This window comes from Amphichorda felina (genome assembly GCF_050947745.1).
Source record: "Amphichorda felina strain 45539 chromosome Unknown scaffold_2, whole genome shotgun sequence".
NCBI lineage: Eukaryota > Fungi > Ascomycota > Sordariomycetes > Hypocreales > Bionectriaceae > Amphichorda > Amphichorda felina.
In genome coordinates this window covers 3161885-3175598 of record NW_028145048.1, presented here as the reverse complement: position 1 = coordinate 3175598, position 13714 = coordinate 3161885, and the positions used below count along the sequence as shown (strand labels likewise).

The following is a 13714-nucleotide window of genomic DNA, read 5'->3' as shown; positions in this document are numbered from 1 at the left end:
CACGTACTTTGTATCAGAAGCCCGCCCTCTAGGGCATTGACGGCTATTGGCTTGGAAATGCAAATCAAACGATTGTCCAATTATCAACTCCCATTCAACGTCTAGCATGATGACCTTCGATGCCCCTCTACGACATGCAATTGTATCGGTTCCGTTAGTCGCGGCACACTGGTAATATTAAATTAGTCTGGCCACTGAATATCGCTGGTTCGCCAGGACATTACATTAGACCAGTTTCTTCATATAAACCGGGGGCTCCGTGTATTAGCCATGTCCTCCCACATCTGCTCACCTAGTTATTCATACCACAGCCATAGATCTAAGTGGACACCAGGCGGATTCCGCCTCGGCCACCCGACACTATAGTAGAAATAACCAAAGAGGATGGCGTATCTTATTAATTGCAAGATATGCGGATTGTAGTTCTTATTAGTGGTAGAATTCTCTCTTATGATACAAATATACGGTAAATGCCTCATGACATGACTGTTGCCGGTTCAAGAAGTTACGTGGAATCGTCAGGATGCGGCTGCATGAGGGGGGGACGCTAGAATACATACTACTTACTACCTTAACCTTAATATACTGCATGGCAATAATAAACCCTGACCATGTAGCTGTACGGGTCACTAGGTAGTGCTAAGTAGCGATGTTAACTATTACTACGACTCCGTAGGGGCCTTTGGCACCTCTTATTGTCCAACTTTCCTCACACTCTGGATTTCGTTGCTTACCTTGGGGCGTGCAAACCGATTGTTGTACTTTGGGCTTACTTTACTGATGATGCCGTGCCCGTAGCATTGGATGATCTATGGTTATTTTTACTCTTCTGTAAATAGTCATGTATGAATGGCATTCCATCGAGTAGTGCACTGATGCTCAGGGCGCGAATTCGAGGCACAGCGCCTGAGCAGTCAACAGCCAGCACTCGTAGCACAGCCTGTCGATCTCCCGACTGCCACTGCCGGATCTCCATGTTTTTTTTATTTTTTTATTTTTTTACCCCAGACCCCTCTGGGATCGATGTTCCTCGATCGACGCGTGGCCGGGCGCTTTCATGCCCCGTCGAACGCGGAGAAGTCTTGGGGGAGAGACTTGCAGACACGATTGTCCTCGTACGAACACCATCGCAGGATGCAGGCCGTTTCAGTTGACTACAGCCTCCGTGTTTCGCGCGCCCCGGCATTGGCGCATGCTTATTTCTTGGCCTACGTGTCTTGCTTGCATCGCATTGGGAGAAACGCGCCTAACGGGCTAACAGCTGCCATGGGGAATTGGGCCCTCCGCCTTGCCCGCATGTGAAATTCTCATTGAGGCCGCGCGTGAGGCCTCGCATGAGGCCTCTCGTGAGGGTCCCGTTCCTGTACGAGGCCACCAACCAGTCGTCGCTGCTGCCAAGGGAGGTTGCGGCGCATGCTAAAATAAACGACGATGCCCTTAAGCGCTAGGAATCCTATGTGCTTGGGAGACGGACTACCGTGTTGGTCCTACGTCTGGGCCCTCCCAATGCTACTCTGTACATAGTACATAGGCTCTCCCGCAAATGCGTCCAATCCTCCTTGCCCAATGTAGAAGGTGAAAACGGGGGAAGGCTAAGAGCCGGCCTGTCATTATGGGGATTATGGGGCCGACTAGGGAGGAGGGATTGTAATTACTACCTAGTAGGTAGGTAGTACGTGAATTTAAAGTTGACAGCGAAACGAATTACAGGGCCTGTCAACATGTACTAATGGAGCCGGGAGTCCAGAGCAGCAGCTAGTGCAGGAGGATTGTAATTGTATCATTGTATGCGCGTAGTATGCTGGTCCTCGCCGGGGAGCCCGACTGCTGTAGGGCCTTGGTATGCGCCAAGCACCTCACATAGGCCGTTGGCAGCATGGTTCTGAATCCCTCGAGATAGTTGGCGGGCGTTGTCGCTCGTCTTACTCCTTATGGGCGGTTGGTTTTAGGTTGAAACCTCGTATTGTGGCCCCCAAGACATCTGCCGGTTCAGGCCTGCTCCGAGGCCAATCAACGACTCTTGTAGGGATGGCAATTGGCGTTTCTTGACATCTCGATACCTCCTGGGGAGAACGCCTAGAGAGTCTACATGCACGTGGGTTAATCCTTGTGGGGGACCGTGCAACATCCTTTGTCCCCAGACTTCACGGTATAAAAGGGAGGGTGTCACACCTCGAGAATAGTTTATTTCAACTCGCTGCCGATCCATTCCCTTTAACACACTCTTACTTACACCTTATTCCCATACCAAAATACTAGTGCTCAAGATGCCTTCTAAGACCTCCGTCCTCGCCGCTGTGGCCGGCGTCGTCGCCTCCGTCTCTGCCCATGGCTACGTCGATGAGATCATCATCGACGGCGAGTCGTACCGAGGCTACAATCCCACCGACGCCCCCTGGGAGCCCGAGCAGGACTCGATCGGCTGGCAGAACTGGGCCACTGACACGGGCTTCGTGCCCTCGTCGGCCCTGCAGACCGAGGACGTCATCTGCCACATCAACAGCACCAACGCCCCCAAGGTCGCAAAGGTCGCTGCTGGTTCTGAGATCACCCTCCAGTGGACCGAGTGGCCCGGCTCTCACCACGGCCCCGTCATCGACTACATGGCCAGCTGCGGTGGTGACTGCACCACCGTGGACAAGCTCCACCTGCGCTTCTTCAAGATTGCCGAGATGGGCCAGATTGAGCTCGGCGAGGGCGAGGGCGAGCCTGGTTACTGGGCCTCGGACAAGTTCATTGACGAGGGTATGTGATAATACCGCCTCTCTAGCTTCGTGGAGCCCCTTCCCTCTTTGTTACGTGAAAGAAGGATCTGTGGACTGACATGGTATCTTAGACTCCGCCTGGAAGGTCAAGATCCCTGAGAACATTGCCCCCGGGCAGTACGTCCTGCGCCACGAGCAGATTGCCCTGCACGAGGGCCACAAGAAGGGGTACGCAAGAATCACTAGTCATTGCCCGATTTATGCCGTGAAACGACAAACTGACAATGCTCCTGCAGCCAAACCCAGATGTACCCCCAGTGCATCAACCTCGAGGTCACCGGAAGTGGCTCCGACAAGCCCGAGGGCACCCTGGGCATGGACCTGTACCACGAGGAGGATCCCGGTATCTTCTACAATATCTACAACGACGAGGAGGAGCCCACCTACCCCATGCCTGGACCTGCTCTGTACCAGGGATAAGCGGCCTCGACCTGAGGAAGTGAGATCTGAGGCACTGCATGGGCGTCCCTTCGGCCTCATGGCTCATACTGGAGGCATTGCCGTATATACTACTACCATTCTCACACGTACATAACCATCTTGGATGTTTATACTGAGCACTTGCCGTACATACACACACATATAGATTAGTATAATGAGAGGAAAAAATAAACATTATGCTTAAATCCATGAGCCCTACCCACCCATCCTGAACCCTGACCTCCGCGTTTCAACCAAGACGGCGTTGAGACAAAAGGCCCCTGGGCGCTTCAAAAGACAGACCCCTGGAGGGATCAGCATTGGGCCGAAGAGTTTCAATGTGTCAAAACACCCCCCTGCATTGCATTTCATGCGGATGAATCCTTCCGTCGGAAACACGTGTGACAGCCCTGCGGGGCTCTCCTGGTTTGCGTGTACTATTACTTACCACCGTGGGCCAAAGGGCTGAAGGAAGGAGAAATCAGGATTTGTATCCGTAGCCTAATAGTCTTAGCACCAATAACTCAAAGCTTGACGGGGGAGAAATCACTTGGCGCCTACGCTTCCGGTGCCTCTGCCTTCTACAGCGCCACGTCCTCGCCCTACTAGATGTTACGCATTAAGTAGACTGTAATAATAAGGGGGACGTTTTGGTATATGGTTTGGGTTATGTTTCGGTGGTATGAGCGCTATGACCCTACACTGAGACCTCCTAAGGCTTTCTCAAGTCGACACTACCATCTCTCTGGATATGAAAGGGGGAGAGGTTAGATAAATAAGCCATGGCACTCTTGTCGAGTGTCAATAATTCGAATATGTCCCCAGTGATGCTCATCATACCTACTCAGCCTCAAGCGGTCTCCTCGTGGCGGCCCATACCTCATTGGGAAGATTTTACTTGATCTAGAATACCTTTTGCCGGGTAGTCCTTGATCCGGACTAAATCCTCGATTATGATGTTGATAATACTCTTCTCATTTTCTCCTATCCAATGCACCTCTAGTCAAATTTGTGTGGTGGGCGGCCGTTAGCCACAGCTACATGATGACCCCAGGTGATGAGCTCCTTGGTGCAATCGTCCTGATCAATCATGCACTCGATCAAGGTCGGCCCTTTCTTGTTCGCCTTGGCAAGTTCTATCGCTTGCTCGAGCTGCCGCCCAGTGGCCGCCTTGCATCCCCTCGCATGACCATCGTCGGCATTGAACATCTCCACCAAGCCCGCATAGTCCCAATTCTTGATCCGGTTGTAGAGACCATCATGAATCTCCACCTCAATGGTGTAGCCCCTGTTGTTCATGAGGAAAATGACGATGGGAACCTTGAGACGAACCATCTGCGATACTTCTTGTGCTGTCATCTGGAACGACCCATCACCAACCATGAGAATTACATGACGGTCTGGTGCACCGACAGCATATCCGAAGGAGGCGGGGACGGACCAGCCAATGTGACCCCATTGCATCTCAATCTCAAATCGGGTGTCCTTGGGTAACTTCATCTGCATGCCATTGAACCACGCATCACCAGTCTCAGCAAAGAGAGTCGACTGGGGCTTGAGCAGGTGCTGAATCTGTCGAGAGATCTCGTGGCGGGTGATGGGGAGATTTGGCTCCTCTACAGGTACGACGGGGTTATCGGGACGTATGCGGGCGTATTCCACCATGGTTGAACGGTTGGGTTTGACCACCTTGGCGAGGGCAGACAAGAGTTCTGCCAGCTTGACGGGCCCGAAGTCAACGCCATCGAAACTAACACGATCCATATCTGCCGTCAGCAGATTCGCGGCCGTGGGTACTGCCGTCCAGCCCGCGGTGCTGTAGTCGGTGAAGACTGTGCCGACACCGATAATCCCGTCTGACCAGTTGACGATGGCATCAGCCCCCGTGGTGCTGGCCTCGCCCCAGTAGACACCGATAAACTGCGAGTGGTCTTCCGGGAAGAAGCTCTTGGCGCCGGGCATAACTGCCACCGCACAGCCAAGAGCGTTGGCGAGTTCCAGGAGCGGCGCTTCGGCACGAGCTGCGCGAGTCTTGGGGCCGACCAAGAAGGACAGTTTCTGCTTAGACTCGAGCCAGTGCTTCACAGCCTTCACGGCCGCCCCCAGCGTCTCCGGATCGCTGTGTTCCGGTGCCACAACGGCGTTGATGGGGCCCGGGGGCGCGCACGGCGAGTTGGCGAGGTTTGTCGGGATCTCGATGTAAGCCGGCTTCTGCGCAAGAAGTGCACTGCGTATGGCGTGGTCGATCAGCCGTGGTGCATCCTCGGGCCGCCGGATGGCGACTGTGGCACAGGTGATCTTCTCGGCCATCTCGCGCTGGTATTCGAAGTTGTGCGTGCCCAGCGTATGGTGCAGAAGATGAAATGCGCCCGAGTCGTTCGTGTTTGGCGACCCGCTGACGAGGATGACGGGGAGGTTTTCCGCATACGCGCCCCCGATGCCGTTGAAAGCAGAGAAGGCACCGACGCTGAAGGTCACGACGGCCGCGGCAACTCCTTTGGCCCGCGCATATCCCTCGGCCGCGAAGGAACAGTTCAGCTCATTGGTACAACCGATCTCCTGAAGCTTGGGGTGCTTTTGCAGCTTATCAAGGAGAACGAGGTTATAGTCTCCTGGGACTATGAAGTGACGTTCGATCCCAATTTGTGCCAGCCTCTCGGCAAGGTAGCTGCCAATAGTCCAAGTAGCCATATTGTTCGATACGATACACCCCTCCTAAGAAAAAGAATAGGATGCTGTTAAGTCGTCCGTAAGACTGAGGCTGTAGCGGCCGATCAGTTGTTCGACTTGGAATGAAGTGAGGTAGAACACACTCCATCTGGGGTGCTGTCTGGTCTATATAGGTCTCCACGCACCCATGGAAGCCTGTTCTCTGGTGAAAACAGCATGATGGATAGACAACTCATAATAGCGGCATATTGAACGAACCCGTGCTTGACGTCAGGATGAATCCAGTCCACTCCGATCTTCCGAAATGGCGCAATAGACCTCAATCGTAGGAGCCACTATACCTTTATACTACTATACTACTAGAACTTTATTGCTTAGCTTAAACTCTATAGTACTCTATTATATCTTTTGCTTGTGTCTTCTGAACCTAATCTCTCCTTTTTGGTCCAATTTTACCCAGCAACTCATCTTACCTACTTATCCCTGGATAGGCAATATTGAACAAAGGGTATTCGTGGAAGACCGTCCGTAAACTCTATTAGATATTCCAGACACACAACCATATACGCTACCGTTGTAGCCTTATACGCGTCATCGGTCTGACGGGTGTGATTAACGTCTGCGATCTACGAGTAAATGGAGGTTTAGCTATAAATCAGCTCACGCCTTTATTTACTATGACGTATTCTGGCCGCGAGGTAAAAAAGTTATTCCCCCCCTTTCAGGCTAAGAGAATCAAGCACCTTCTTAATACTCTCAGCAGACTTTCGCAGCTCAGACTTTTCTTCCGGACTGAGCTGGAGTGTCAACGTGTGGAATACACCGAGCCGAGTGACCTTGGAGGGCACGCTTAGAGCCACGTCCTCGACTCCCGCAAAGTTCCCGACCATGGAAACCGGAAGCAAGGTGTCCTCGTCTCGCAGGATAGTCTCGACGATGCGCACCAGTGCTGTTGCCACGCCGTAGTTTGTCCAGCCCTTCCGATTGATGATCTTGTATGCGGCATTCTTCGTCTCCGTGAAGCACGCTAACATGGCGCTCTCGTCGTACTTCATCCCCGACTGCCGACAGAAATCCGGCAGACGCATCCCGGAAATGCTGGCGAGTGACCAGACGGGCAGCTCCGTGTCTCCATGTTCGCCGATGATGTCGGCCTGCACGTTTTCCGGGTTCACCTGGTAAAGCTTCCCGATCTCGTAACGGAAGCGAGCGGTATCCAAGGCTGTCCCTGATCCTATCACGCGATGGGTCGGGAATCCTGAAAGCTTCCATGTAACGTGGGTGAGGACGTCAACAGGATTTGTCGCAACCACAAGAATGGAGTCGGGTGCGTGATGCGCAATCTGAGGGATCATCTCCTTGAAAATCTCGACGTTCGCGTTCACCAGTTCCATCCGAGTCTGCCCCGGTTTCTGGTTGATTCCAGCTGCGATGATCACAATGGAGGCGCCCGCACAGTCGGCATAGTCCCCGACCTGGATCTCAGTCTTGTGTGAGAAAGGCGAAGCATGGCTCAGATCCATTTCCTCTCCTTCTGCCCTGTCCTTGTTCACATCTACCAGGACAATCTCGGCCGCCAGGCCCGATAAGAGGAGTCCATAGGCGGTTGTCGCGCCCACGTTGCCCGCACCTATCACTGCTATCTTCACTGGCTAGTCCATCATTAGAAGAAGGTCCTTTGGATGGGAACCGAGATCATATACCTTGAGGTCCTTGCGGGGAGGTCCTTTTGGCTTGTTCATACTGGAGGTTGCTCTTGCAAGGGAGGATCGATAAATAACTGGGTTGTCTTCGGATATTACGAAGAACTAGATTGCAAGAAAATGTATGCGGAGGATATTCAGTCAGAGCATCGAATGGTACAAGGAGAGCGGCATAAATATCGATTGTTACCATTGGAGTTTCCTTCTGTCTTCACAAATGCCTCATTAGACCACTTCGGACTTGACGTCAGCTTTGCTACATCAAATCATCTATACTATAATGGTATCTTCATGGTTGCGTATAACACTGCGTTAAGGTTTATATCGCGTGTTGAAAAATCCAGTATTATACACGTGTACCCACCACATATTTGACATTTACTTTAGGCCGTCCATATTTACCTTTCGAGTCCCTTTTTTTCAGCCTCTTATGGGTATGTCCACTCTTCTATATGAAATCGTCTGCCAGTACGGACAATCATGGCATATTCACAAGCAGCGTTAGACTCATATATACTCTTTGGAGTTTCATATCGTACGTTGTGTATAGGATCATGTGGGTCATTGAGTTTGCAAATGAACTCACCCTGACCGCTCATCTTATAAGCAGCGTTACAGCTCCCTATTAAGCTTCTGCTGGTCTGCTCTCTTTGTCCTATGGGCCGTTCTAGATACTTACGGCCGCATTCCGAACCCTGTCTGCAATTTTCCATTCTGCCTCCCAACACATGTTCACATTGTACGTCAGGCTGATAACATCGCTTTCTCCGTAATTATCTTTTTGATTCTGTAATAGGATAACAGCATGAAAGCCCTATTTAGCTAGCAAAGAGCAGAAGCTATATAATTCTTTTCGGAACATACGCCTTTTTTCATCTTCATACTTGAAACACAAGGCAAGAATACATGCACCATGAAGGTCATCGTTTTTAGCACACACCACTACGACCAGGCTTCACTTGGCCAAGCCAACAAACAGCCAGGCTTCAACTTTGACCTGGTCTACCACGACACTGGTCTCAACCGGGACACAGCCGCTCTCGCAAACGGGTTCGACGCAGTTTGCGTTTTTGTCAACGATGTGGTAGACGAAGCTGTTTTGAGCCAGCTTGCAAAGGGAGGGACAAAGCTTGTTGCCTTGCGCTGCGCTGGGTTCAACAACGTCAACAGGCAAGCTGCTGCGAAACTCGGCATAACAGTCCTCCGCGTCCCGGCATATTCACCTTACTCGGTCGCTGAGTTTACGGTGGGACAGCTCTTGGCTCTTGATCGCAAGATTTGCCAGGCCTGGCTACGGGTTCGGTTGGACAATTTCTCGCTCGATGGCCTCGTTGGCCACGACCTCCATGGCAGGACCATCGGTGTCCTGGGCACCGGAAAGATCGGCAGCTTGGTTGCCAAAGCCTTCAAACTCGGCTTTGGCTGTGAGGTCATTGCGAGCGATATCATCCGTAATAAGGAACTCGAGGGCTTCGGTGTGAAATACGTCGATCACGACGAGCTTTTCTCCAAGAGCGACGTTCTCTGCCTGCACGCCCCCCTAAACTCGGAGACGCATCACATCATCAACGCAGACACTCTGGCCAAGGTCAAGCCAGGAATGCTCCTTGTTAACACTAGCCGTGGTGGCCTCGTCGACACGTCAGCTCTCATCGAAGCTCTCGAGAAAGGCACCCTGGGCGGCTGCGCAATTGATGTTTACGAGGAAGAAGCTAAACTGTTCTTCCGAGATCGGTCCACCATGATTGTCAAGGATGACAAATTCCAGCGTCTGATCACGTTCCCTAATGTGCTAGTCACTGGTCACCAGGCATTCTTCACCGAAGAGGCTCTTGCGGGTATAGCCGGCACGACTTTACAGAACGTGGCCGATTTCGCGGCTGGGAAGCCGAACCAGCAGAGGCAGGTCCTGTAGGAGAAAGTGATCCGTTTATGTAGTCTATCTACCAAAAATTGCGGATTAAAGGCTTGCGAAGAGGAGACGATGGGGCTATGGTTGGTTAGTTGGTTGAGCAGCCATGTGCCCAAGGATATGTCGTCGCTAAGTTCCCACGTATATTATATATGCTTCTATAGGGCTCTGGCTGGGTATTATACGTTTCATCCGTCGCATTAGCCACCGATGTCGCCTTACCCTCCCGGCTCGCCTCCTCCGACTCCAAAACTCCGTCGTGTCCGGAGGGAGTCTGCCCTCGTACCTCCGCCGCTTCTAGCACCATGCCTTCTGATCGCTGTCGAGTACCGCATCTTGCTGCATCAGCCTGGACTGGCCCCGCGTCCCCCCGCTGCAAGGCGCTGGATCTCACGAATTAGGCGTAGCCCTCGACATGGACAACATGTGACGATCCAGGCCCACTGCTGCGCTCGTGGTTGTTGCTGCTGCACAGAGAGGCCCGCGTCGGCGAGGACGTCGCGCAGCTGGACGCCCTCCCACTTTGCGCAGCTGATGACACCGGCGGTTCACCGGCCAGTATGGCATGATGGTGGCTGGATCATTACTCTATAGCCAGCAGTCTGCAGAGACTCACCGGTGTAAGGCACTCTCATAGGTAGCATGTGCGCGAGGAGTGGCGTCGGACGTTGCTGGATGGTGGACAGTTCGCACGCCCAGAGTCTCAAGTCCTGCGGAATATCGCAACTCGAACCAAGACTAGGAGAGTCGGGAGATTTAAGGCAGTGGAAGGGGGGAACCCTGAGGAACCCTGGAAGTTATGAAACCTATTATTGATTGTCCCGACGTGTTATCCCAGGCCAGCGATCAGATACTACTCGAAAGGGGCAATTGGGAGACTGGGCCAATGGACAGTGTCTGTCTGTCTGTCTGATCGCCAGCACAGACAAGGAGCGGGCGCCCTGCCTTCCATTTTTGCCATTGATGCAGGCACACATTGCCGCCATGAGTTCTGTGGCACAAGTTCTGTGGTGAGGAGATGGGAAACTGCTGGAGGCACAATGATAGCGGCGAATCCGGATGAATCATGTGATGCACCTGGTGTTAATTTGTCGACACACCCCAAGAATAGAGTTTCACACCAGCACTGTCCGCTATGGGATTAGCGCCCCCAAATCCCGACTCAAGCCGCCGCAAAATTTCCAACTCTGGGCCGATATCAATGATTATCGCTGTCGTAGCGCCACTCTCAAAACCGCCATCGATGCAACATCCTATACCCTCCGTATGGCCGCTCCTTTCAAAGGCCCAAGGTATCTTGAGGACCTACGCTAACGAAAATGACGTATGAAACAAGGGGCTTTGAGGAAGGATTATTTGTACTTTCTCACGACATTGCTGACACGCCATGTTTCTACCTTGTCTGATCGGAGAATTCAGACCCTTGTTCCCACCTCATCCCGCATATTGACGTGCGGATCTCCCTCATCTCATCGAGGACCCTTGCGGTATTATATTTCACGTCACTCCATCCCTTGCTCTCAGATACAGAGCCATGGGCTCTCTCGCCATTGACCTGGCCCAGCGCCACCGCATCCTCTTCATTGACGCCTTCGACTCATTCACCAACAACATTGTCGGCCTCTTGGAGAGGTGTCTCGAAGCAGAGGTGACTGTTGTTCATATCAACGATCAGCATGTCGAGCGCAATTTCGCCGCCGTCATCGACCAGTTTGACGCCGTCGTGGTTGGACCTGGGCCAGGCCACCCCGCGAACCCCAGCGATGTCGGCTTTATCGACAAGCTCTGGAAGCTCGACGAGGGCCATATCCTGCCAGTGCTGGGGATATGCCTGGGATTCCAGTCACTGTGCTACTCGGAAGGCGCAGAGGTGAAGAAGCTCGTGCGAGCACGCCATGGCACTGTCAACCTCGTGACTCACAGGGGGACTGACATTTTCACCGGCATCGGCGAGTTTGGAGCGGTGCAGTATCACTCTCTTCAGGCGACCATCAGCGAGTCTGGCTGTGGCTCTGGTGTCTTCTGGGATCCCTCCGAAACCTGCCCCAACCTCCGCCCGCTGGCATGGGATACTCACGACGAGACCAATGGGCCCATCCTGATGGGCGTGCGCCACGAGACGAAGCCGTTCTGGGGGGTGCAGTTTCACCCCGAATCCATCTGCACATCAAAGGAGGGGGAGACACTACTCGAACACTGGTGGGCGCACGCACAGAGATGGCCGTATTCGCGAGGGCGAAGGGCTGGCATGAGGGAATACCTCGAGGCTCCTGGACTGGCTTCGCTGCCGACGCCGTCGGCTCTGGATGTCTCTGACGGCGGTGACCACGCAGTCAAGAATGCTAAGGAGAATGGCCGTGGCGTATCGGACCTAGCTGGGGAACTCCGTTCTATCGCTGGAGACCAGGATGTCACTTTGCGCTGGACAAGGCATCCGGCTTCTAATATCACTCCCACTCGTCTCATTGAGGCTCTTGACCAGAGCCCCGGTGACATGGTCGTGCTTGACTCCCAGGGCCACGCCTCAGGGCGGTACAGTATTATTGGGTTAGTCGTCCCTGGGAAAACGATAAAGGTCACGTATAGAGTCGCCGATAAGACTCTCCGTTACGGCCTTGGAAGCGGCCGTGTATCCACAATGCAGCTCAACTCTGTCGAGGATGCCTGGCCTATTCTGCAAGAGGCCCTGGATCTCCACGACCCACAGGCACCATCCCGTACATCGGCTTCCAGTGCGGATCTCACCGCGGCTGGAACGGACGGGAATACCGCTCCCCATGTGCCGGAGGATAGCCCGTTCTGGGGCGGTTTCATGGGCTACATTTCATACGAGGCGGGACTCGAGACCATTGACGTGGACCTCCATCCATCATGCGCAACCGGCGGCGTTCCCGACCTCAACTTTGCCTTTATTCACCGGAGTATCATTGTCGATCACCAAGAGTCCCAAGTATACATCCAGTCTCTGCTCCCAGGGGACGAGGAATGGATGTCGAGTGCTGGGCGAACCGTGGATGACCTATCGAGGCAAACGAAAACATCTCAACCACAGCGGGAGAAGGCTGAACAGCTCACGACTCCATCGCCAGAAGACCTGGAGCGTGCCGAGCTTGACAAGGCTCTTGCCACTGCCCGAGTCGCCCGCCCCAAAGAAGCAGAGTACAGGGGCAAAGTTCTGCGCTGCCAGGAATTTCTCGCCAATGGCGACTCGTACGAGCTATGCCTGACGGACGAGACGGAAATCTCCATCCCCTGCAGCCGGGGGAAGAGCACACTGGACGAGTGGGCCCTCTACAAGCGACTCCGCCAGAATAACCCTGCCCCGTTCGGCGCATTCGTCCGCCTGTCGGGCGTCGTGGTCGTCGGCAGCAGCCCAGAGCGGTTCCTCCGGTGGACGCGCGACGGGCGGTGCCAGTTCCGCCCCATCAAGGGCACCGTCAAGAAGGGCCCTGACATGTCGCGCGAGCGCGCCCACGAGATCCTGGGCAGCTCCAAGGAGCGCGCCGAGAACCTCATGATCGTAGACCTCATCCGGCACGACCTCAGCGGCGTCATCGGCGCGCACAGGACGTGGACGTCCAAGCTCATGGTCGTGGAGGAGTACGAGACGGTCTACCAGCTGGTCTCGGTCATCGAGGGACAGCTGCCGGCCCCGGGACCCGGCGAGCCGAGGGGGCTTCACGTGCTGAAGGCGTCGCTGCCGCCAGGGTCGATGACGGGGGCGCCCAAGAAGCGCTCCTGCGAGATCCTCCGGGACATTGAGAGGCGACCTAGGGGATTATACTCGGGTGTGCTGGGGTACATGGACGTTGGCGGTGCGGGCGACTTTTCCGTCGTGATCCGGACCGCGATGCGTGGAGGTCATCACCAAGGGGGAGAGGATACGAAGGAGGAGCGTAACGGCGTCAATGGCGACGCTGCAGAGTTCGAGACGTGGCGCGTTGGAGCCGGAGGCGCCGTGACGATCCAGTCGACGGACGAGGGCGAGTTCCACGAGATGGAGGCCAAGCAATCGAGCGTGCTGAGCTCGCTGCTCAGGTCAACGGAGAAGTAGCGGACATGCATGAACAGGCGTTGGGACAGGTCATTTGAGCACAACTATTTTTACCCTCATGGCGGCGATGCATTCAACAGGCGTATCGGGACGATCAACTCAACGAACAGGGGACAGCTCATGACGGGGCATTTCAACAGGTATAGAACTCTATAGACATCGGAGATGGCATTCAGCTGCCGGCTTGTAC

At 53.9% G+C, this 13714-nt stretch overlaps 5 protein-coding genes across 5 annotated transcripts; 3 read left to right on the top strand and 2 right to left on the bottom strand.

Annotated features, from left to right (window-relative positions):
• Positions 1 to 2267: 2267 nt before the first annotated feature.
• Positions 2268 to 3185, top strand: ACO1O0_002540 (lytic polysaccharide monooxygenase auxiliary activity family 9 protein; the record flags this gene model as incomplete). Its single annotated transcript, XM_083192006.1, has 3 exons — positions 2268 to 2745; positions 2837 to 2933; positions 3002 to 3185. The coding sequence occupies 3 exons, from the start codon at positions 2268 to 2270 to the stop codon at positions 3183 to 3185; spliced, it is 759 nt and encodes a 252-aa protein (XP_083053220.1).
• Positions 3186 to 4184: 999 nt separating this feature from the next.
• On the bottom strand, positions 4185 to 6003 carry ACO1O0_002539 (thiamine diphosphate-binding protein; the record flags this gene model as incomplete). Its single annotated transcript, XM_083192005.1, has 2 exons — positions 4185 to 5853; positions 5999 to 6003. 2 exons carry the CDS (start codon positions 6001 to 6003, stop codon positions 4185 to 4187), a joined length of 1674 nt encoding a protein of 557 aa, XP_083053219.1.
• A 559-nt stretch (positions 6004 to 6562) lies between these two features.
• ACO1O0_002538 (L-lactate dehydrogenase) lies at positions 6563 to 7597 on the bottom strand (the record flags this gene model as incomplete). Its single annotated transcript, XM_083192004.1, has 2 exons — positions 6563 to 7507; positions 7559 to 7597. 2 exons carry the CDS (start codon positions 7595 to 7597, stop codon positions 6563 to 6565), a joined length of 984 nt encoding a protein of 327 aa, XP_083053218.1.
• Positions 7598 to 8471: 874 nt separating this feature from the next.
• ACO1O0_002537 (2-hydroxyacid dehydrogenase) lies at positions 8472 to 9473 on the top strand (the record flags this gene model as incomplete). Its single annotated transcript, XM_083192003.1, has 1 exon — positions 8472 to 9473. One exon carries the CDS (start codon positions 8472 to 8474, stop codon positions 9471 to 9473), a length of 1002 nt encoding a protein of 333 aa, XP_083053217.1.
• Positions 9474 to 11004: 1531 nt separating this feature from the next.
• ABZ1 (aminodeoxychorismate synthase pabA) lies at positions 11005 to 13524 on the top strand (the record flags this gene model as incomplete). Its single annotated transcript, XM_083192002.1, has 1 exon — positions 11005 to 13524. The coding sequence occupies one exon, from the start codon at positions 11005 to 11007 to the stop codon at positions 13522 to 13524; it is 2520 nt and encodes an 839-aa protein (XP_083053216.1).
• Positions 13525 to 13714: the final 190 nt, after the last annotated feature.